At 40.4% G+C, this 23,441-nt stretch overlaps 4 protein-coding genes across 6 annotated transcripts in view; 3 read left to right on the forward strand and 1 right to left on the reverse strand.

Moving 5' to 3' along the window:
- Positions 1-1,832: 1,832 nt before the first annotated feature.
- Positions 1,833-5,072, forward strand: LOC127628592 (uncharacterized). Its single transcript, XM_052105363.1, has 2 exons — positions 1,833-1,891; positions 3,975-5,072. The coding sequence occupies exon 2, from the start codon at positions 4,083-4,085 to the stop codon at positions 5,070-5,072; it is 990 nt and encodes a 329-aa protein (XP_051961323.1). The 5' UTR covers positions 1,833-1,891; positions 3,975-4,082.
- Positions 5,073-5,168: 96 nt separating this feature from the next.
- LOC127629170 (uncharacterized) lies at positions 5,169-8,482 on the forward strand. 2 transcript variants are annotated; one of them, XR_007968747.1, is made up of 5 exons: positions 5,169-6,421; positions 6,498-6,609; positions 6,788-6,874; positions 8,132-8,373; positions 8,462-8,482. XR_007968747.1 is itself a non-coding variant. In XM_052106278.1 (3 exons), the coding sequence occupies exons 1-3, from the start codon at positions 6,223-6,225 to the stop codon at positions 6,819-6,821; spliced, it is 345 nt and encodes a 114-aa protein (XP_051962238.1). In that variant the 5' UTR covers positions 5,169-6,222; the 3' UTR covers positions 6,822-7,010. The 2 variants fall into 2 exon arrangements, 1 of the variants encoding a protein (XP_051962238.1); XM_052106278.1 differs by lacking the exons at positions 8,132-8,373; positions 8,462-8,482 and having other exon boundaries at positions 6,788-7,010.
- On the forward strand, positions 6,821-11,297 carry LOC127628593 (uncharacterized). Its single transcript, XM_052105364.1, has 6 exons — positions 6,821-6,874; positions 7,795-7,859; positions 8,132-8,373; positions 9,038-9,258; positions 9,583-9,760; positions 11,143-11,297. Exons 1-6 carry the CDS (start codon positions 6,821-6,823, stop codon positions 11,295-11,297), a joined length of 915 nt encoding a protein of 304 aa, XP_051961324.1.
- A 6,394-nt stretch (positions 11,298-17,691) lies between these two features.
- LOC127629155 (zinc finger protein 462-like) overlaps positions 17,692-23,441 on the reverse strand; it is a 34,137-nt gene continuing 28,387 nt past the window's right edge. For both annotated transcript variants that reach the window (XM_052106258.1, XM_052106257.1), the window contains exon 12: positions 17,692-22,385. In XM_052106258.1, coding sequence (XP_051962218.1) covers positions 22,187-22,385 — 199 coding nt within the window. In that variant the 3' untranslated portion in view covers positions 17,692-22,186. The remainder of the gene's footprint in view (positions 22,386-23,441) is intronic.

Consider the following 23,441-nt stretch of genomic DNA (forward strand, 5'->3'; position numbering starts at 1 on the left):
CTGCAGCCGAGGCCCGCTCAAAGACTCTCCTGTGTACGTCATTCAGACCCTGTGTGACTCAACCGCAGACACAAACTGCCAAGAGACACTATGTGATTCAGGCAGGACCGCATAAATACATTGAACACAGAATGAAAATTATCACACACTGAAAATGTTATCAATAATCACATTTCACAAAGCAGAGCTCCAACAACTGAGTATGATTTTAGATTCATTGTGGCGATGACAGAGCACACGCACAACATAATTGTACAAATTAAGATTAAAGTAAGAGGTTTGTGTAAATCACTTTGAGCAACAGTAATAATATACATTGAAGGGCATCAGTATAAATTCTCATCCTTTCATTATTTTTAACAGAGAGTCCCTAATATTATTTGCACAGGTTAAAACAGTGTTTCAGAAAGTCTTCAGAATGTGAGAATAATGAATAATACAACAGACTCTCCACACTTCTCAATAAAAGATGAAGGGTTTGTCCAGGAGGACGTGACCTGAAGGAAAGGTCACCTCGATGTCCAGAGTGCACTGCGGGGGATCAGATCCAGGACCACACCTGAAGGGACCGTCTAACCTTTAAACACCCAGAGGAGAACCGACCTCCACTCGTTTAATCACCTTCATATCATATTATCAGCTTTAGCAAAAATACTCATTACAACTGCAACTTTAAAGGAATAATTCCCAGATAACTCATTGGGGTTGCATATCCACAGTTTTCACTGATGATTCTGAGACTGTTGTCTTCTTCCTGTCTCCATAAGAAACAACCAAAATGAGCATTTCAGATGGAGAACAACTATTTGAAGTGTTAGCTGGAGGTCTAACGGGAAGAACGGGACCCAGTCTTCATCATCGCTTTGCATGAGGACACTGTTTGTGAAAGGATATGCAAGTAAAAATAATATCATGCTATTAAATTGCATTTATTTGAATGCAGTTAGTAACAAAATTATATCAAAAATGGCTTTATTACATTTGAACATCTTGGCCGAGTTGATTACAGGCATACTGAATCAAGTTAAATGTTGCCCACCAATAATTTCTTCACTGTAAACTATATCCCTTTACAATAACTTTTATTAACATCAACAAACATTAGTACATTATTTAAAAATAAATTAATTAATACAATTAAAACTGCTGCACTGCCCATTTCCAACATTGAGATCTGCCACTGAAAAGAACCCGGAAGTGCGGTCGCATGCTGTGTGACTTCAAAGTAATGTAATCTATTTGTGAAACATAATATTAACTCAGTAAGATATGCATAAAAATATGTTTATATAAAAAAAAAACTTTGTGTATGCGTTGGTTATTTTTATCCCGTCTGGATAGTGCAGTCACATTTAAACCGCTCGCTCATAAACGCACAGCTCCCGCTCAAACTGACAAAAAAGACGCGCGAGCGTCACATTTCAAATTGCAACGGTCACACAGGTCGGTTCAGCTGAAAGCCTGAGAGAGCGACATTACCATGGTAGGCTAAGCTATTTATTTTGGACTTTTGGAAATCTAATCATGAGAAACTAAGAATATCAAAGAGAGGAAACCCAGACAGCAAGCCAACATTGAATAAACATTGTTTTTCCATCTGAATCATCATTATGGTTGATGTTGAAATTTCAATGCAAAATAAATGTTGAATCACCGTTACCATATCGATGAAAACCTGATGTTATTAATGTTGATGGCAACAATATTGGAACAACATTGATCTATAATGCATTGATATTTGGTTTATCGCTGAATGTGTTGAAAAGTCATTGATTTATAGTTGACCGGGAAATATGGTTGAAAATCCATCGATTTTTGGTTGACCGGGAGATCAAAACCAACGTACTGCACCGGACACAGCTCATTTCTGGACCTTGGCACAAGCGTACAGGTAAGCTTGCTTAATGTTCGATATGAATGCATTGTACCAAATCAAATACTGCTAGGTTGATCGTTAACATGATGGTTAATGTAGTAACCGACGCAGTGCTGCAGTCACTGAAATAGATTTTTGTTTTACCAGTGTGTCAAAATCTGCCAAAAGTACTTGATCTCTTCTAGCTTATAAAGTTAGCAAAACCTCATTGGTCCAGTCTATTTTTGTGACAGCTAGCTCAAAATACATGTCTGTACCCATTGCTAGTGTCGTGAAATCTATTAACACAGCACCGCTATTTCTTCTGACCGCCGGAGAACACCGCGCGGAACCAACGCTAGCATATGCATAGTGCTCTATCTAGCGCTAGCTAGCATCAGTGACCGCGGCGGGCCAGAATTACACAAAATACATGGTTTACCTTTACTTTATTCAATGCAGAACTGTCTCGAGTTGTAACGTTAAATGGAAATGCAGATTAGACCATCTCGTAATAACCTACAAATCCAAAATATGATTATCAGGGCTGCGATGTGCGATACAGTTTTGTAACTCCATTGTGTTTGTTTTCAGAAATGATAACAGTCGTTTTATACTAGTGCTTATGCGATATCACGATTTTTTATGATCTTCTGCACCTTTTCTGAGCGCGGTGAAGCGAGCGCGCGCAACGCGCGCACTGTTATTATAAATTAAAGCCGGGGGAAAATTAGTGTACACTCAAAGACGGACGCGCTCAGCGCTTGTCATATATCACAACTATTCAGTGCTTATAACCACATAATGTTTATTTTAGGTTTCAGACATTTAAATACATATGATTTATAGAAAAACAATACATTTATAGTTTGTAAAATACACAATGGTGTCTATGGAAGCAGCAATAACAATACATTCAAATATATTTGCCGACGTGTTTTATTCATATCAGATACACAGTGTAAGTAACTATAAAGTTTACCGGTTCACCGGCCACTTTCATGTATTTCGGGAGAAACTGAAGAATTCACGTGCTGTAATAAATCCGACAGACAGGAATCTCTGAACTGCGGTGCCCATCTCACGTTACAGAGAAGATAATTTATAAAGGGTTTTAAACGACAAAACAAACTCTATAAATCATATGTCAGCGCTACATCTGTCATACAGGGCTATTTTGGCTGTGGTGAACACGTGCCAAGCATGACGCGTCACCATGGAAACATGGCCGGCGGGCAGGCGGGGATCGCGAATTAGAAATAAAGGCCTGCCTCTAATAAAAGCCTGCTTCAAATAAAAGCCTGCTACCATTTGCAGTTCAGGTAAATAAAGGCCCCGGCTTTTATTTGAGGAATTACGGTAGTCTTATTATTAGCCTGTTTTTGCGGTGAGATTTATGCATATTCCTCCATGCACCCAGTATTTAAGCAGAAATTAATGTGCCATTTAGTCAACCAGAAAAATATTTGGTCTATCAATCAATAATACATTTAATATTTAATTAGTTATAAGTATCCAGTAATTTATATTTAATTTGTTGAGTTAACAATTAGTTCTGATTTAATAAAATAATAAACATGATTTTTTTTAGAGTCACTTGGCCTCATAAATTGTCCTTATGAAAGATGTCACTGCAAGCTAATCCTTTTTTGCCTCCCTTTAATTCAAATACATCCATGAACATATTGGGCAGTTTTGAAAAGTGCTTTGAATGTAGTCCGTCTTATACAGCCTCAACAAAAATGTGTTTCTACCCAGAAATATAAAATGATTTACCTAACTATGAGATGGCAAGATGAGAGAGGGGGTAAAATCTTTGCATGGCAGGTGGAGCTGCCACTCGACCAGTCACGGATATATGTTCCATTCAGACATTATAGCACATGTGACAGAAAATTACGTGATGTGATTTGATATAGGTATCTTGTACTTAAATGAAGGGAGTCCATTATTCATGAATAAAAATTGTTCAGTCTTTAGAAAAACCTTTGCAAGCCCAGTTTAAACTAAATTTTTGTTATCATCTGCTTTGTGGGGACATAATCAGGGCAGTGGATGATTCTGAATTAAATTGCTGTTTACTGACACTGTGATTTAATTTTTGTCCTTTTTTTTTCAGATCATTAATCCACATCGTTTTTCAAGTAAGCAAGTCTTTAGTATAATAAGCCTCATCTGAGAATCTTAAAATATCTGTTTCTGATTCTGCACACTACATGCACTCGCAATGGCATCACGCTGGTCAAAGAGGCGCAAATGTAGGTCAATGCTTAAGGTCACAGAGTCAGAGATACTACAGAAATTTGAGGAGACCTTTAATAATACAAATATGCAAGGCAAGACTGACACTGCATCGGAACATGTAGAGTGCCCAAGGGAAGTAGTGGATCCAATTGTTTCAACCTCTAGTCACGCAGTTGTAGAGGAGCTACCAGTTATAGAGGAGCTTCCAGTTATAGGGAACTATGAGCCAAGTTCAGAATTCAGTGAGACCCATGAGTCAATAGACACAACTCATATTGATTCAGATGATACTGAAACTCCAACTACAGAGTTTTTGATGACTGGTCTGAGATTTTGGGCCTCTACATTTTCAGTCTCTCTGGTGGCATTAACTGCACTTTTGAGCATTTTGCGTGTGTTTCATCCAGAATTGCCTAAAGATGCTGGGACAGTTCTGAGGACGCAAGGTCAAATAATAACCAAGAAGATGGAGGGTGGGGAATACTATCACTTTGGCCTAACCAATGGCTTAATGTCGAGGCTTAAATCTTTGACTCTCCCTGCCATCTTGAACACACTTAAGTTGCAGTTCAATATAGATGGGTTACCACTATTCAGAAGCAGTAGACTTCAGTTCTGGCCAATTCTTGCAATGGTAGATGTTGATTACACCAGATCTCCCTTCCTTGTTGGCCTGTTCTGTGGCCTTAGCAAGCCTAAAAGTGCCTCGGAATTCTTGGGCCCATTTATTGAGGACCTTAAGGCCATTCTGGAGAAGGGTTTAATTTATAATGGGCAGCAGCTAATGGCAAAAGTGTGCTCGTTCATTTGCGATGCCCCTGCACGAGCCTTTATTAAAAACACCAAGGGTCACAATGGTTACTCAGGTTGCGATAAATGCATTCAAGTGGGTGAATGGCAGGGCAAAATGACATTTCCTGATGTCAATGTTGAATTAAGAGCCGACGCAGACTTCAGCCTCCATGATCGATGAGGACCACCACTTGAGTCGAACGCCATCTCCCTAGTTAGTGTAGTGAAAATGGTGACAATGTTCCCATTGGACTACATGCATTTATGTTGTCTTGGGGTAACCAGAAAAATGCTGTATATATGGATGCGGGGCAAATGTCTTGCAACTAGGTTGGGCAGTAAAACAATTGGGGAGATTTCTGTGAAGTTGAAGGCATTGACACCTTACACTCCAACTGAGTTCAGTCGCAAACCCAGGGAACTCGCAGAAATTGATAGGTGGAAAGCAACAGAGCTCCGGTATTTTATGCTATACGCTGGCCCTGTAGTGCTGAGAGATACGATTCCTTTGGAGATGTTTAACAACTTTATGTTGTTTTCTGTTGCTATGCATCTCCTTTTGTCTCCTGGGACATCAGAGAAAATGGTGGACTGTGCTCACAAATTGCTAATTTCATTTGTGAGTCACTTTGGGCAGCTATATGGCAGAACTGAAATAACTTACAATGTCCACCAGCTGACACACCTGGCAGCGGAATATCATCTTTATGGTCCCTTAGATAACATTGCTGCCTTTGCTTATGAGAACTATTTGGCCCAACTGAAACATTTACTGTGCAAACCTCATTTGCCTTTACAGCAAATAGTTAAAAGGCTTTCTGAAAGAGACCCTCAGACACCCCAAATCAACAAAGGCCATAAATTCATGCACCTCCATCATGATGGTCCATTGGTGCCTCATTTGGGACATGGGGATCAGTATAGAAAGGTTGTAACTAAAGATTTCACCTTATCATGTAGGTTTGGGGATAATTGCATTCAGATAGTTGAGGACATCGCTCTTGTTGACAACATAATCAAAGTAGCTGAGGAAACATATGTGATCTTCCGGAAATTCACAAAGAAGGAATCATATGTCCAATACCCATTCGAATCAGCCATCATTGGCTGTTACAAAGTGTGGGACTTAAGCAGCGGTGTTGGTGTTGTAAAGCTCCAAATAATAAAAAACAAATATATACTTTTCCCCGATAAAAAAGAGTTCATAGCCATTCCCCTCATACATACAAAGTAAATCATTTTTGTACAAATCAGTTCAGAAAAATCAGTTCAGTTCATAAACATCAGTTCATGTGTTAATAACCAAACATTATCTTTACCATAAAAATAGTATGAAGCAGTGGTGCCTTGTAAAGTTCCACAGTGGTGGAACAGAAGTTGTGCCACACATATGGCTTCAGGGGGAGAAGGTTTTCTGGCCTCCATACCCTCTAAAAGAGTCTGGCAAGGTTCGTGCTGCCATCAGGAGGAGGGAGGAACCTAAAGAAAATTGGCAGACTTATGAGCCTGTCAGGGTCCTCATAAGCCGAGGTGGGTATTGTTAAATCGGTTGACATTTTATCATAGCCCTTTGTATCAGTATTTCATAACAACTCTGTGTCTGCAGATACCTTTGAGGAAGCAGAGAGGTGCCTGGAGAGGTATTTGAAGCAGCAATGCGACACCACTGATATCCAGTCAGAGGAGGAGAGCCAACAGCCTCAGAAAAGGAGAAAGAAGTAATAATTTCCAAATTCACAGTGCGAAGTTGCTGAATTGTATGTGCACATGGCCATCCTCAGAAATATATGTTTACTGTAACATCGGAATAGTTGACATTTTTAATATTTCAGTAACTACAGATGAACAAATGTAAATAATGCAGTGTATTTATAGTTTGGCCATGTTCACTTCTAGACCAAACCTAATCTACAAGAATTCAGATGACTGATGAAGATCAACCTCGGAGTAAATATCCCCAAGCTCCAAAAATGTTGTTCCCAGGTACAGTATAGTAGGTGTTACGGTAGTGTTCCCTGTGTTTGTTCATTCTCCTCCCATTCTCTACCTCTGCTCAGGTGCACTGCATCTGAGGACCTTGATTAGCAGCACATGACCAGCTGATTGATTGGGAGTTAAAGGAGTAGTTCACTTTTAAAAAAAACTTTTGCTGATAATTTACTCACCCCCATGTCATCCAAGATGTCCATGTCTTTCTTTCTTCAGTTGAAAAGAAATTAAGGTTTTTGATGAAAACATTCTAGGATTTTTCTCCATATAATGCACTTTACTGGGCACCAAGCGGTTCAAGGTCAAATGACCGTTTCAGTGCAGCTTCAAAGGGCTTTAAACGACACCAGACGATGAATAAGGGTCTTATCTAGCGAAACCATCAGTCATTTCAAAAATAAATAAAAAAGTTGAAGTTTTATAAGCACAAATGCTCGCCTTGCTCTGTTCTGTGATGCGTTCTGTGATGCGCATTTGTGCTTATAAAACTTAAACTTTTGTATTTATTTTTGAAATGACCGATCGCCCTTTGAAGCTGCACTGAAACGGTCATTTGGACCTTGAACCGTTTGGACCCCATTGAAGTCCATTATATGGAGAAAAATCCTAGAATGTTTTCATCAAAAACCTTAATTTCTTTTTGACTGAAGAAAGAAAGACATGGACATCTTGGATGACATGGGGGTGAGTAAATTATCAGCAAAAGTTTTTTTTTAAAGTGAACTACTCCTTTAAAGGCTCCAGTATCCTGTTCCTGACAAGAGGCCTTTGGTGTGGAGACTGATGGCTGTCTTGCTGCTTCTCAGCCTGTGATTTTGTCTGATCTTGATTTGGACTTTGTGTCACGTATTAGTTTAGTGTCTTGATCTTAATAAATGAAAAAGTTATAGTGTGCACATCCCATCTTCTGGCAGGTGCAGGACAAACTAACTCCAGTGAAGAAAAATATAATGAAGATTTTCCCTGAAGACCCAGCAGGGTCAAAATGTTGCATTCATTAAACATGGAGTCTAAATCAATGTTGCGGACATTATATTTTTCTTCATTGATCTTAATAAATCCCACTGGTTGGGTGATTTTTAAAGGTGTTATTTATTAGGAGTTTGGGTCAATGGCGGGTTTTTGTTTGCCCCTAAAGGGCTGTCTAAGGGTGTGGTGTAACATAGGCCACAGTGTGGTTTGTAAAAGTAAGCAGAGAAGCCAATTCAGCATAATAACCTGTAACATCTTTTACCCCCCCCTGTCATACAGACCAACAGCCTCCAGCCCTCTGCATTCTCCCTCTCCATCCTCCCAACTCCAACCTCTAGCCCCAGTAAATTTCCAGACCACTTTTAACCCAACCAGCTACCAAACCCTGCCCGCCCCAGCCAGCTGCCAGTCTCCGCTGCCCTACCCCAACAGCCAACCCATTACCTTCTATGCTGAAGAGTTTCAGTTGCCAGTGGCTTCTGCCGGTACTCCCCGGTGTGCACCCAATTTCTCTCCAGAAGGTATGTTTTAGAAGAGAGAGTTTAATGTTATTCCAAATACCTAGCCAGTCTTATAGATAAAAAAATGTTTCTTCCATATTTGTCACAGACTCAAGAGACTCTGCCAAGCAGCTTTTAAAAGGCAAGTGCAAAACTGTTGTGCCTTGGGATTATTATAGGATTCCATTTATATATGAACGGAGTAGCCTTGTGCATTAAAACACCTAAATATTACAGTGGTTTGCATTCTCTATGGAACAGTTAAAAACTAACTAAATATTGTGATTGGTGCTGGGTTGAATCCCCTACCTATAGCATTTAACATCCCTCATGTATATTTGAAATTGGGTTGACCATTTGAAGAGTTTGGTTTCAAAATGCTATACCCACCATTTTCATTAATTTTCATAAATAATTTTATATTTTGTTTCTAAGTAATTTCAGTAGAACTGCAATTGGGTATTGTTATTTATCTTTACTCAATCAAAACTACAAAAAAGCAATTTGATTGACATTACCTGAACTACAGAATTAAATAACATGACTTTTTAATGTTTTTAAAAATGGAGATATAGCGTTTTGGAACCAAACTCTTTATTTCTTTATTTTACGCTTTTTTACATTACAAAATAAAGGAATGCAAAGTTTTGCACTCAACCCAAAACTATGTTATTCCTGTCAATAGATGTAACCTTGCAGAATCTGCTCACCGCTGTCACAGAGTTGACGAAGGAGGTGAAGGACCTGCGGCAGGACTTCCGAGAGTTCCGCCAGTCCTGTAGGTGTGGCCAAAGTGCTGGGGTGGTGGGCTTGACTGAAGAGCCACTGAAACTGCCTCTGCACAGCATGGAGGAGCTGGAGAACGCAGAGGTGATACTCCAGTCCCAGGAGACTAGGAAGGCAATGGTAATTATTTAATGATTAAATAGTGGTCACATCATTCTTCTGATTGACCTTCACTGATCTGCCCAATTTTGTTAAACTGTTTAACAAATCTGTTAAACTATCTGTGTTTAAGCTCATCCCAGACGAGGATAGAAACAAATATTACTTTAAAATGTCCCAGTCAACAATGTCTGATATTTTAGCACATCTTTATCAATCTCAGTTAAATTCAGACTTGACAATTGACAAACCTACATAGAGCAACATTACATTATCTTTGAAAAAGAGCTTTTTTAAAATTGTTTAGATTTTAAACTGAAAATAGTTACTTTTTTATTTTGATAGGTGGCCCGCTTCACCATTATTGGGGGGACCACCCTGGAGATCAGGGTCCGGCGCATGCTGGCATACAGCATGACCAATGAGCTGGCCTCAGGCCTAAACTGGACAGGCAAGAAAAATAAGGATGTGGGCAAACAGAAGCGGTCCTTTAAAGAAATGGCTCTCTGCAAATGCATGTTTGGTAAGTCATTCTGCTTAAGTATGAATGCAGTGCTTTCAGTAAAACAGTATGCCCTCAATTGAGTAAATAAACTCAAGCTTCACACTTCTGTCCCATCCTATTCAATTTACTACCAATTGGACTATGTAACATGAAATTTATTATTAATTTAGCTTATTATTTTTTCCATTTTGTCTATATTTGACAAGTAGCCTAGTTTGACTGAACACCGATGTGCGTTGAACCTTGAAACGAAAATGGGAATGAGTGAAGCTTGCTCCTATTCTATGGAGCCAAATCAATCTCATTAATAATTCACGCACAAAAAACGATTCACACATGCGTAGACAATTTCACATGCATGAAACCTAATTCACGTACACAAAAAAAAAAATTCACGTGCGTGAAAAAACAATATATTCACAAAAAGCTATTCACATGCGCAAAATAAAAGTATGCATACGTAAAATACATTTTACAAACGCAAAACATACTTCATAGATATACAACTAGTCGCAAAAAGTTTCGAATGTTTAAAATGTACGAGTGTATCCATGAATCTGAATGTACAAATCGTCATTCACGTGTGAATCACCTCGGATTTGTGTGTGTGTGTGTGTGTGTGTGTTTTTGAGACTTTCCTGGTAGAGATCTCTTCCCACGTGGGTCTGTTGTACTCTTTAGCCAATCAGATGCGAGCTTAACCAATCATATCATAAGCCACTGATTATGCGCACCTTTTGCGCAATATGGATTAATTAGGAAGGAAATGAAGCCTTTACATCAGTAATCCAGTATGGCGAACGAAGAACGGGAAGTAATTTTTTTGTGCTGCTATTATCATTATTATTATTATTATTATTATTATTGTTGTTGTTGTTTTTATAGAGTCACACATACATATTCAGATTTTTTTCTCAGTATTAGTTAATTGCCTATTTTATTTATTCAATAAAAGTATCAATACTGTCCTCATTATGTTTTCAGTCACAATACATTATTGTCCAAAAACATTTTACTTCACTTACCTGTGCTTCCCGTTCTTCATTCGCCATGCTGGATTACTGATGTAAAGGCTTCATTTCCTACCGCTGGAGTTTTAAATATTAATAATTGTGAAATTGTCTACGCATGTGTGAATCATTTTTTGTGCGTGAATTATTAATGAGATTGATTTGGCTCCATATGATTACCCTTTTAATTCTACCCCGTGTGTGACCCTTCGTGTGTGGGTGGCTGCGTCCACCCCTGTGTGTGTAGTGTGTGTGTGTGTGTGTGTGTGTGTGTATGTATTTGACTTTCCTACTGTGTTCGTGCCATGTTCTGCTCCCAATCCTTGACGACAGCTTGAATGAACAAATCATTGATTAAATCACAGTAGCATACTTCTACTTGTATTCTAGATGCCTTGACTCAACGTCTGACAACGGCAAACGCCTATGACTTCGCACTTCGCTGCGCTACGCCCCAGACTGAGCGGGAGGAGCTGGAAGACAGATGCAGCAGTTTGCATGTTGAAAGAAAAAGATTAAATAACACAATAAAAATTATTGTTTAATTTGAATGCATGGGGTGTCATTTGTGCTAGTCTAGGTTATAGCCTAAAGGTATAGTTTTTCTATATTTTGCTAGCCCATCCTGGCTGTTGATAAAGCCGGATTATAGCCTAATAATAATGTTTTTAATATTATATTAAAATTACAGACCTTCAGATTAAACCTGTGGTATACTAAAACAATATTGAAGTTTTGTTGATATGCTGGGATTTCAACATTGTTTCAATATCCATTGTAAATGAAATACCATTGAAATTCTGTTGATCTCTAGGTATGATTTAGACGTTGTTTCAATGATAATAGAGGGTGCAACATGATGAAGAATCAACATCAGAGTTCGACGTTGGTTCAATGACTTTATCGTTGACAGCGGGATGTTGATTTAACATAGTTTCAATTACTATTTGCTCTCTGGCAATATGTACTGGTGTACAGTGTTGGGTGTAATGCATTACTAAGGAATTAATTACTGTAATTAAATACATTTTTATTGAAAAAATTAAAGAAAGGGATTATTCTAAAATTTTCAGTAATTTAATTACAGTTACTTCTGATGAAATTACGTTAAATACTGTAGAACAAATATAAAACAATAGTGATTTTAAAATAGTAATTTAACATCTTATGTTAAAACATATGTTTTCTAATTTAACGCAATTAAATTAGAAAACGCAATTAATTTAAGGCAATTAATTTACACACACTCACTCACACACCAGGGGCCGGTTGCTCCAGTTATAGGTACGTTACAACTTAGCGTAGTTGTGGCGTAAATGGGCACTAATTCACAATTTACGCACTACTCAATATTTGAGTGTTGCACAATTAAACTTAGGTAGGACTCATTTAATGACATCAATGTGCTCATGTTTTGTGTGATAGTCATCAATCATTTCCACATATATGATGATGTTGCATTTACACTCGTTTATATTTACAAGAGATAAAAAAAACTTTCTTTTAAGCGTCTCTTCAGCACACAAAACAGTTTTCAGTGTACGGCGTCACGTGTCACATACACGAAATATACAAGATATTAAAACGAAAAGAATTATATTTTTCCAGCCTAGATACAGTTCCTGTATATTGTTATTTACACAGGGATATATAAATATACTATTTATTACATATACTTTTATTACGTATGGGGATATGATTTATTACTGATGACAGTTACACGAGCAGACAAGGTTTGAACATTAACCGTAATTAGATTAAACTTAAATTCACGGCTTTTTAAAACTTCTGTCTCAGGAATTGCTGATAAAATAAACACATTGTTGTGTTCTGTAGTACTGTCTTTGATTATGATAACATTGAATTAATCTTTTGGATATGAAATTAATAATTAAATTCGCTAGCGCTAGTTTCGGACACTACAGAAACAGTTGGCGGGAACTATGACTGCGGTGCTAATTAACTAGCGACTATAAATAACTATAGTTTGGCTTGTTTTGAGTTGTTGTTTTAAGTACATTTAATGAGTTTCAAACGTCAGTTTAAACTTCCACCAATTATGTTAGCTAGCTAGTTATTAATGTATAGAAACGACACTTCTGCATTATATAGTTAGAGATAGCTCAGCTAGTTTCACAAGCTAGCAACCAAAACAGTTTAGCTGTCAACTCTGCCTAGCGACCAACTCTCTGCTCATTCTGAGACCGGTTTATCTAAATCCGTTTTCCATAGACTTACTTGACAGATGTTTTCTCCGGTTTGTTATTTGTATATATAGTGTTTGCATTTTATGCCATAAAACATGTTGAGAATGTTCATGTACAGTATGTTGAAGATACTTAAATATTTTCATAAATATTAATATCTCTACATGTTTCCCTTTCCCAGTACTTGTTGCAGTGTAGGAATAGTGGTTAAGCAGGGGAAGTTTGTATAGTGCATTGTGTTGCACACTTCTTGCACACATTTAAGAAAGAAAAATAAAGCGATAGACCTTTATGTCTAGCAACGCCCCTGATTATGATATATTATACATTTATAAATATAAATAATATTGTATTTAGGTATTAAAATATAAATATAATTGAATAGACAACAGGTATTTGTTATATCTAACAAATAAATTAGATTTACACTTTAACTTCAAAGCAAAAAGAGGAATTTTTACAGTGCCACAGAGACACAGTGTTTACGGTTTACTTATTGTTGTTCCTGTTGATTATGCCGGGATGGGAGAAAACTAACACCAAAAACGTTACACGCATGAGCTTTAAAATAGTTAACATGTTTTTGCAGTGAGTGGCGCAGACTATTAGTGATGTCACCGCTGAAGTGTTTAAGGTGTTTGTTCATTTAGGTCACTCATGAATCACATTAAAACAGTCTGGCATCTCTCATCACATGTTTCTTTAGTTGTGTAAAGACGGATTTCTTCTCCGAGGGGTCTCGAGGGTCTCCGTTCTGCTCAAACATTTCTGTGAAGTTCTGTGATCCCTTGTGTCTTCTTGAAAAGATGATGTTATAGCTGTGAAATCAAGCACATATAAAATCACTTCTGGATTCTTGTAATCTTCTGTTCGTCACTTTTATGAAATGCTCAGATGGGCACAAGGCAAACATCAAGATATGTGAAATATACATCAAATGCGTCCACACCGGAAGTTGATTGGCACAACTAAAAGTGGCTCAAGAAAACAACACATTAAGTGTGATTAGTCATTATAAGTCCTTTTTAATTTTTATTGTCAGATGAACCTGAATTGTTTATAGAGAAATGCAGAAACGTCGCTCAGGAATACTGAAATATCCTGTATGCGTCACACATCGTGTGCTATGTTCACCAGTTGAACCTCTCAGCAGCTCCATTGATGCTCTGAATGCCAAATCTCTTTCTCATTCGGTAGTTGTACTTCTGAAATGCAGCAGAAGAGAAGTGAATATGGATTTCATCATCCGAGCGCTTGTCATCCATTTCACCTTCTCATACTGATGTACGTGTCTGCTGCGGCTGTCTTTGTCCTCTGTGACCCTGAAGAGAATCTCTGAAGCAACATTCAATCAAAACCACATCAAGACACTCGTGCATCAAGAGCCACAAATACTGTCTCTGAAATCCTGCAAATGAAGTCTGAATAAAGCTTCATCTGTGTAGCGCTCGTCGTCTCTGGATATTCGGTTTTTATTGAGATGTCACTTTCAGTAGGTTCAAACTCTTTGGTGTCTCGACTCAATTTTCAGCTTTGTCCTTGAACACAAGCGTTTATTCTTGGACCATGGTTCTCCCTTGAGCTCGATTACCCGAGAGCTCATGCGTTTACTGTCATGAGACGCATAAGATACAGAGGGTTCAAGATTCCTCAAGGATCCCAGAAGGCCAAGATCTATCAAAGATGAATGTCGAATGTGGAAGGTGTCAAGTCTGGTTGCACCCAGAGGACGAAATAACTCAAGGGTCAATGGAAAATAAGGATGTCCGATATCAGTAGTTCTGGTGGATCATGACCCAAACATTATGGTCTGAATTGCTGCTATGCTAAACTATGCTAAATGCCAATGATAAAATGTAACTAACCAGGGATGAGTACAGATCCCCTTATATAGCCCCTAAATGGTTTTGCATGCAAAAAAAAGAACCATGGTGTTACTATAGTAACAGTGTAGTGGAATGGTGGTGGCGTAGTGGTCTAAAGCACATCACTGGTAATCAGAAGGTTGCTGGTTTGATCCCCACAGCCACCACCATTGTGTCCTTGAGTAAGACACTTAACTCCAGGTTGCTCCGGGGGGATTGTCCCTGTAATAAGTGCTCTGTATAATACATTGGTAATCAGAAGGTCGCTGGTTTGATCCCCACAGTCACCACCATTGTGTCCTTGAGTAAGACACTTAACTCCAGGTTGCTCCGGGGGGATTGTCCCTGTAATAAGTGCTCTGTATAATACATTGGTACTCAGAAGGTCGCTGGTTTGATCCCCACAGTCACCACCATTGTGTCCTTGAGTAAGACACTTAACTCCAGGTTGCTCCGGGGGGATTGTCCCTGTAATAAGTGCACTGTAAGTCGCTTTGGATAAAAGCATCCATAAATTCAATACATGGATGATTAAAACAGTATGTGTAGATGGCACACACAAGGTAAGAATGATTTCCTAAAACGTTTGAAAATGAGCTCCGCTGTCTTTGTAGTGTGTCAAGGAGAGGCTGAGATGTATTGTGAGCAGTTTGTTCAATGACCTTCTGCTCCTCACTGACTCAAATGTCTCCAGGTTTTGACCAATAATATGTAATTCCGGCCTTGCGATTGAGTATATTAATCCTGCTGGCATCTCTGGCACTGATGCTGCACCCCAAGCAAACCACAGCCCGATAGATGGCACTCGCATCCACAGACTGGTAGAAGATCTCCAGCATCTTGGTGCATACATTGAAAGATCTGAGCTTGTACACAGCATCAGCGTTGGTCCTCCAGTCCAGTCTGTTGTTCAAGTGAACACTCAAGTAGCTGAAGTGCTCAACTATTCCAACCCCCTCACCCATAACGTCTATGGGCTTGGTCGCCATTCTTGTCCTCCTAAAATCAGCCAACATCTCCTACAGCACCACTCCACAAAGTTATCAACCAGTTCCCTGTACTCCGACTCCTGTCCACCTCTAATACACCCCACCACCGCAGAGTAATCAGAGAACTTCTGCAGGTGACATAATTCTATAATACGAGTTAAACTGGAAATCTGAGGTCCCTTGTGGTGCTCTTGTGTTCCTAACCACCACATCAGACAAGGAGCTCAAACCACACAAACTGGGGTCTGTCCAACAGATAGTCAGCAATCCAGGAGACAGCAGAGGCACTGACACCCATCCCGAGCAGCTTCTCACTCAATAGAAATGGTTGGATGGTATTAAAAAGGCATGCCTCTGCTAGTGCCACCACTACCATCCCAGTAGGAGTGAGCACGCTGCAGCAGGTAGATGAGACACACACATAAGGCTGATAAACAAACTAAAGAGTGTCTAGAGCCAAGGTGGTCCAGAACCAGTCTGTAGTGGGTTAAAGGGAAAGGAGGAGGCGAGAACCAGCTTGACAATATAAATAATATTTTAACTACAAAGTTAACCAAAAAGACAAATACACACACAGGTGTCGGACAGCTGTCAAATGTCTCTCTCTGTCCCACTGCAGTCTCCAGTCGGCCTTTATCCCTCTCTGAGGCTTGATTAGCCTGATTAGGGGCCGGGTGTGTAGCATCACGACCCGGCCCTCAACCCTGGCACATTCCTCCCTCGCTCTCTCAGGTCAGGGAGCCCCCGGTAAGACGTATACCCCCCCCCCTTTCCCTGGGGAGGGCGTGCCTTCCGCCCCATCTGCCGGGAAGGTCATCCCCGTCTACCTGGATGAGAGGGGGGACAAGGGGAGGGAAACAAAATAAAATGTGGCACCTACACGCCGCAACCGCGATCGTGACAAATTAACAAAACGTTTTAAAAATGAGAGGGAAAGTCCAACGTGGAGCGGCAGTGGGAGAGAGAGATGAGAGAGAGAGAGAGAGAGAAAAAAATATGTACTCGCAGGTTTTCCGATATGCCGTAGCTTGGTCCTCGGCCACTCCTCCAACCTCCAATGGATGACAGCTGTGCCTCCCCGGGCGTATTGGAGTCGGTCTTCCGGCCCCTGGTGGATGGAACGGAATGCCCTGCTGCGTTCTCGGGAAACAGAAGAGGTCTCCCCCGCCCCTTGCAGAGGTTCTCCCGCTCCAGGCAGTCGGCCGGGAGCCCCTCCCTGCTCACGGTCGGTGGTCATCATGACCCCACCGTGGTTAGCAGCTGGTAAGGTAGCGGCCTTGCCGGCAGATGGCCCCATATGGGTGGATGGTAGTGGCGAGGACGGCGCATCCCTCCTCCTTCCCGGGTTTCGGCACCATTGTAGGGGGTTAAAGGGAAAGGAGGATGCGAGAACCGGCTTGATAATATAAATAATATTTTAATACGAAACTGAACCAAAAAGACAAACACACACAAAGGTGTCGGACAGCTGTCTGTAACTCTCTCTCTCTCTGTCCCACTGCCATCTCCAGTCGCCCCTCTCTGAGACATGATTAGCCTGATTAGGGGCCAGGTGTGCAGAATCACGACCCGCCCTGCCACACAGTCTTACAAGTACCTTCATGACATGTGACATGTTAGGGCAACTGGTCTGAAGTCGTCGAGGTGAGTTGGAGTGGCTTTTTTAGGTACAGGTACCAAACCAGATGTTTTCCATAACACCGATATCATTTCCTGCATCAGACTCAAAACACAAAAACAATACCAAAATGTCGGTTTTAATACAAAAATAAAAAACGGTTTCATCCTAGGAGGTATAATCAAGTCACTTTATGCATGCATTTTGAAATGATTTTCATGTTATTGACCACTAAATGAAAAGGATGGAATCTGTTTACATTATCTGATAACTTTATTACCAAGTTAAAAAAAGACAATGAATTACAATATTTACAGAATATAGAGAAATCAAAGGAATAAAACTGTAAACATCCAGTCTAGTCGACATCACAACCCAACAGCAGGAGTTTCACAGAAGAAAGGCAGAGTGGAGGCGGAGCTAAACTATGATGCACCTTCAACAGGACGAGAGAGAATTAAAGGGAAACAACCGAGAAAACTAAAGCGTATATTCACAGATCCAGTGTGTTACTCGTGAAAGCTTATTTCTGATGCTTTTCTACACGGGGTTTCGTTTAGAAAGGTTGGGCTACTCCTTATGAAGGAAATGGAGAGGTTTAAAGGTACAAAAAAAGGAGATTATTTTCATAATTTTTCTTAACCAGACAATTTACAACAGCTTTGAACAGTGGAGAGCTACAAAAGAAATGTTATTTTGTATTTTTCTTTCTTTCTTTTCTTCTTTATTCATTTAAATAGCAGAACAACACGTAAAATGAACAGACCCTTCCGTGAAACGGCACAGTTTCAAACACGCACTGATGAGACGTTTGGACTTTTATACATGGCTGTGAAACGGCATGCGCATTACCCAGAAGGCAGCTGGGTGCCCCCTCAGCAATGTCCAATCATTGCTCGGGAAAGACAATCGTCATCATCTCCGCAACCGGCCGGAACTTTGAAAGCGACACGTTTGGTACCTAGAAGAGTTTTGTGTTCTTTACTCATGTCTCACTGTAAATGTGTTTAATTACAGATACAAATAAAAGCTTCACCGATCCAACAGAAGCTGGAAGCATTTGAAATTGAGCGTCAAATATTCTCGCGGGATAAGGCTTTGGGGTTTCAAGCAGCGACCTCACATACAATCAGCCGTACAGTACACCGAAACTACGGAAGCCTCAAAGTCTCATTCTGTCGTTCCCTGCGGTCAGAACTCCTTGTTTAAAGGAATGTTCAGAGTTCAGAAAGGGAAGTTTAATCAAGAGCAGGGGTGCCCACACTTTTGTGTGATGATCTACTTTACTAAAAAACTCAATAAGGTCTACCAACTAAAAAAAACACAGTTTCATTTAAAATAAGAAAATGCTTGTTGGGACTACTGCATGTATCCCTACATGGAATTCATCTTGTAATTAATAAACAAATATATAATAATGTTCAATGTTGATATCATTCAGTTTTAACACTAAACCCAAAACACCTACAGCACAATAGATTACAATAGTCAGGGCATTTACCAGTAAATATTGACCAGGCCATGTTTTGTTTATTCAGTTGCCATGACAACTAGGTTTGCGCGTATGCGCAAACCTAGTTGTCATGGCAACTGAATAAACAAAACATGGCCTGGTCAATATTTACTGGTCAAGTGCAAGTCAGACAGAAACTAAAAGAAGGAAAAACATTATATTTATTTGTATTAAAATTTAACGAAAGTACATTTAAACTTTGTGCGATCTACCAGCATTGCCTTTGCGTATTGGGCACCCCTGCTCAAGAGCATTTGTGGCTTCTTTATTAAATACATAAAAGAAAATGGTTACTCAACGAAATTTACAATGGAAGTGAATGGGCCAATCCATAAATGCCAAAATACACATGTTTAAAAGTGTAGCTACATGATTTTAGCCTGATAAGATTGCTTACTAATTTGATCTGTGTTAAGTTTTATCCCAATTGGGGATTTCAGGGTTTCATTGTCATGCAAACGTGATTTTATTTAAATAAAATAAAATATTTTTTGTGGTAATCAACATTAATGCACAAATGCTGTCAACTGAGCTTAACTTATTTTGGAATAACTTACCGGAATATTCCTTTAAGCTCATGCTACGTCCACACTAATTCGTTTTTGCTAGAAAATGCATCAATTCTGCAACGTTTATGCTTTTATCACACTCGTTTCCATTACCACATACTTTGGAAAGTGCGTTCTCCATTACTTTACGTCAACGTTTTCCAAACAAAAACCCAATTAGTGTGGACGTGGTCTCATTTCACCTGTGACGTGCTGTGAATTACCACATCATTTCAATTTATTACTGGAGTTTACAGTAATGCACTTACAATGGAAGTCTATGAGGCAAGTGTAGCTGTGACACTCACACTTTTTTAAACTGGTATTTGAAATGCTTATATTACTTCCTCTGTAATAAATTAGTGTTATATAAGCTATAAAGTGTCTAAATCATCCTTCTGAGGTGGAACTACTTTTCTAGGCAGATCTTGGGCAAACGCACATGAGTGACAGGGTTTTAGATGCTCTGGCATGCCGGTTTTGCTTAAGTGGAATGTCAGATCCGGCTCTGCTTTATTTCACGACGACAGTGCTTCTGTATTTCCTCATATGTTGCGATCTACATCAGCTGAAGCGCTTTGGAAAGTTTAGAGTGCACTTAACGACACTGCCGTCCTCCCAGAGGAGCGCCACTGGCATGCACCGGGGAACGGAGTCACCAGACCGCCCGGACGCGGAGAATGGCCGCTGTGCATGGGGCGAGTGGGGACTGGACTACCCGACCGCCTGGCGTGATGGAGCCTTTGCCAGGGGCGGAGGAGTGCACTGCCATCCCCCAGAAACTCCAGGGGAGGAGGGAAGCGACTCCCTGACCGCCTGGAGAGGTAGGGCCTCTGCCAGGGGAGGAGGAGTGTCCTCACGGGTCGCCGGGAACGCGGAGGGGTGTTCTGTCCACTGGGGATCGGAGGTCTGACACCGGTCCGCCCGGGAGGAGCGGGAGCGGCTGTCGTCCACCTGAGAGTGTGGAGGAGCGATCGAGGACCACGCAACGGCGCATCAGAGAACCGGTGACTGAGTTTCTCTCTCTCTGTTGTTCCGTCTTGGCCTTTGCCTTCGCCAATTTAGTTTTTTTGATGTTTTTCCCCTCCTGTCTCCTCCCAGGTTGAGGAAGCCGGGGATGATCAGCCGGCAGGCGGGCAGCTGCCCTGTAATTCTCTCTCTCTCATACTGTCGTCACCAGCTGCCTTTATCCCTCGCACGCCCCATCAGGCTGATTGGGGACTGGGCGTGCGTCGTTCCAGCCCGGTCCCGCCCTCCTCCGCTCTACAGTACACTAATCGTTTCAGCCCTAGTGTAAACAGTCCTGGTATGTAAAAGTTACACATGGCCACAACATTGAAGTTGAATATTGTTTAATTTTAATAAGTCAGAGTTGAACTTCTTAGTCATTTCAGATTAAGTTTAATAAGTGATCTTTTAATAAGTGTAATCGCACTAGTCTCATGCTGTATGATCTTGCACCATAGACTTCCATTTCTGTAAATATGATTTTTGTGATATTGAAAATGATGTGTTGAAAATGTTGTCTTCCACAACTGCTAACGCGCAGAGCTCAAGTTATTTTATTGTTGTTCAATACTTTTAAGATCAGCCAATCAACAACAGAACGGTCACGGCGTTCATTGGAGGAGAAATCTTTACGTTCCGAAGGCAAGAAACTAGCTAGAATAATCAGATGATGTATCTTTAGTCATTGTGTGTACAGAATCGTTATTTCTGCATAGAGGCCGTTATTAAGCGTTGCGTTGGGGGGTGGAAGTGCAAGACGAGGCGGAAATGTCCGAAAATCGAATAAATCTTAAAAGTTAGAAATTTGCTAGAATTTATGGGGCAAGTGTTGATATTCTAAAATATATCTAAAAACAAATGAAGCTTCTGATATCTAGATAAATAAGATGACAACTATTCCTCAAGGAATTCAGCTACAGGAAGATTAACACAAGGCTAAAATGTAAAAACAGAAACCGTCAGGTGACGTTCAGACCGAATCAAAAGATCCCTCCAGCACGTCCGGGAACGTTCCGGACCTTTCAAGTCCAGTTGCACGTTTTTTTTGTTTGTTGTTTGTTGTTTTTAAGAGCTTACAGCTCTTTTAATGTACATGAACCGCAACCGCACCGTCTTACAGACTATCAGTGCGTGCCATTTCACACGGTGGAAGACATTATGTTATTTGTATGTTACGTTTATCATACGTTGCATTTAACGTACATTACTTTTATTTTTCTCGAACAATACATCCTTCCTTTATTTTGTTATTTTAAATGTGTGTGACAAAAAGTGCATGAATGATTTTCAAATCTGTTTTTATGATCTCTGGCGTTCAGATAAAGTCGCGGCCGGAGGGAACGCTGATTCAATGGGAATTTTATCACCTCACAGTTTCATTCACTATTGGTTACCAATATATCAACAACTGTCCACAGGGACCAAAGACACACTTCTTAAAATTCAGTGTAAGATTCAGCAACTGAACAAACATGTTGTAAAACAACCCGAAATGCAAATGTTCAACCAGTCAAATCGAACGTTATTCCAAAGCGAGAGGGTTCCTTTGGACAAATGTAGCTTTTGGACTAAATATTAATGCAGCAGCCAAATTTGTTCTTCAAAAATCGAAACGTACGACATTCTTAACCATGTCACGTGATCTAAAGCAAATTAACTCGTTGCTCTACAGATTTTGTTTTGCTCCTAAGGGTCGTTTTTGGTCTCCAGCGTCTCTTTGTCTTCCTCGCTCACAATCGGACTCTTGGATTGGTCGGACTGATCCGCCCTCGCAGCATCCACAGTGTTACTGGATAGGTCCGGCCCTCTGTCAATCACAGCCACGGGACCAATCAGAGGCGATGAGGTCACCGGATTGGCGTCTTTCTTGCTGCTGTTAACAGTCCTAAAACATAGGAAAGAAAAACGACTCATGAGATCTCAATTGTCTCTTCAAGACAGCGATGGGTTTAAATGGAGATTTTGAAGTCTCCAGCTGCTCAGATGTTTGTCCTGAGATAAACACTCCAGTAATCTCACATACGTCTCCTCTAGAGTTTCAGAAGAGATCTCAAGTTAACTGCATTAAGTCTCCCGAAGCTTTAAAAGAGCAGCTTCTGAGCAATAACATGTTCGTCTGGGTTTAAGTTACCTTTCTGATGCTGATGAGGAGAGACTCACATGCCGTGTCAAAGGACATTTTTTACTTTGTCCATCTAGCAAAAATAATTCTGATTCGTCAAATCGTTTCACAGATAAAAGCCAATGAATGACAGATTGCTTGTCCCGCATCTTGAGAACACAAAGTCTAAACTTAATAAACCTTGGTGCACACAGATGTAAGGTCATTCTGAGGAAGCACACCAAATTTAATACAATTTCACCAATAGGGGGATTTTTACTCTTTTTTTTTTAGTTTTTTTTTTTACTTAAATTTACTGTTTCCTTGAAGCAGATGAAAAAGGAAGATGGCGCTGAAGGGGACATCAAACTTTCTCCATTCTCACGGCACCTCCCCAATTCCCAATGTGCTCTAAATCCTCGTGTTGGTGTAGTGACTCACGAATCTCAGTAACCTCCGCGTCTGAGACCGTCAATCCGCACATTTTATCACGTGACTTGTTGAGCACGTTACCATGGAGACATAGCGCCCCATCGAGAGCGAGAACCACATTATAGTGACCACGAGGAGGTTACCCCATGTGACTCTACCCTCCCTAGCAATCGGGCCAATTTGGTTGCTAAGGAGACCTGACTGGAGTCACTCAGCACGCCCTGAATTCAAACTCATGACTCCAGCAGTGATAGTCAGCGTCAATACTCGCTGAGATACCCAGAACCTCCCTAGCAACCGGGCCAATTTGGTTTCTATGGAGACCTGGCTGGAGTCACTCGGCACACCCTGGATTCAAACTCGCGACTCCAGCGGTGATAGTCAGCGTCAATACTCGCTGAGATACCC

Source organism: Xyrauchen texanus, chromosome 35 (assembly GCF_025860055.1).
Source record: "Xyrauchen texanus isolate HMW12.3.18 chromosome 35, RBS_HiC_50CHRs, whole genome shotgun sequence".
In the NCBI taxonomy this organism is placed as follows: domain Eukaryota; kingdom Metazoa; phylum Chordata; class Actinopteri; order Cypriniformes; family Catostomidae; genus Xyrauchen; species Xyrauchen texanus.

Coding starts and splice junctions, on each gene's coding strand:
- LOC127628592 (XM_052105363.1), top strand. CDS start 4,083: ATGGCATCACGCTGGTCAAAGAGGCGCAAATGTAGGTCAATGCTTAAG.
- LOC127629170 (XM_052106278.1), top strand. CDS start 6,223: ATGAAGCAGTGGTGCCTTGTAAAGTTCCACAGTGGTGGAACAGAAGTT. Junction 6,422..6,497: donor CAGGGTCCTCATAAGCCGAG/GTGGGTATTGTT, acceptor CTGTGTCTGCAG/ATACCTTTGAGGAAGCAGAG. Junction 6,610..6,787: donor CCTCAGAAAAGGAGAAAGAA/GTAATAATTTCC, acceptor GTTCACTTCTAG/ACCAAACCTAATCTACAAGA.
- LOC127628593 (XM_052105364.1), top strand. CDS start 6,821: ATGAAGATCAACCTCGGAGTAAATATCCCCAAGCTCCAAAAATGTTGT. Junction 6,875..7,794: donor TCCAAAAATGTTGTTCCCAG/GTACAGTATAGT, acceptor ATCTTCTGGCAG/GTGCAGGACAAACTAACTCC. Junction 7,860..8,131: donor TTCCCTGAAGACCCAGCAGG/GTCAAAATGTTG, acceptor CCTGTCATACAG/ACCAACAGCCTCCAGCCCTC.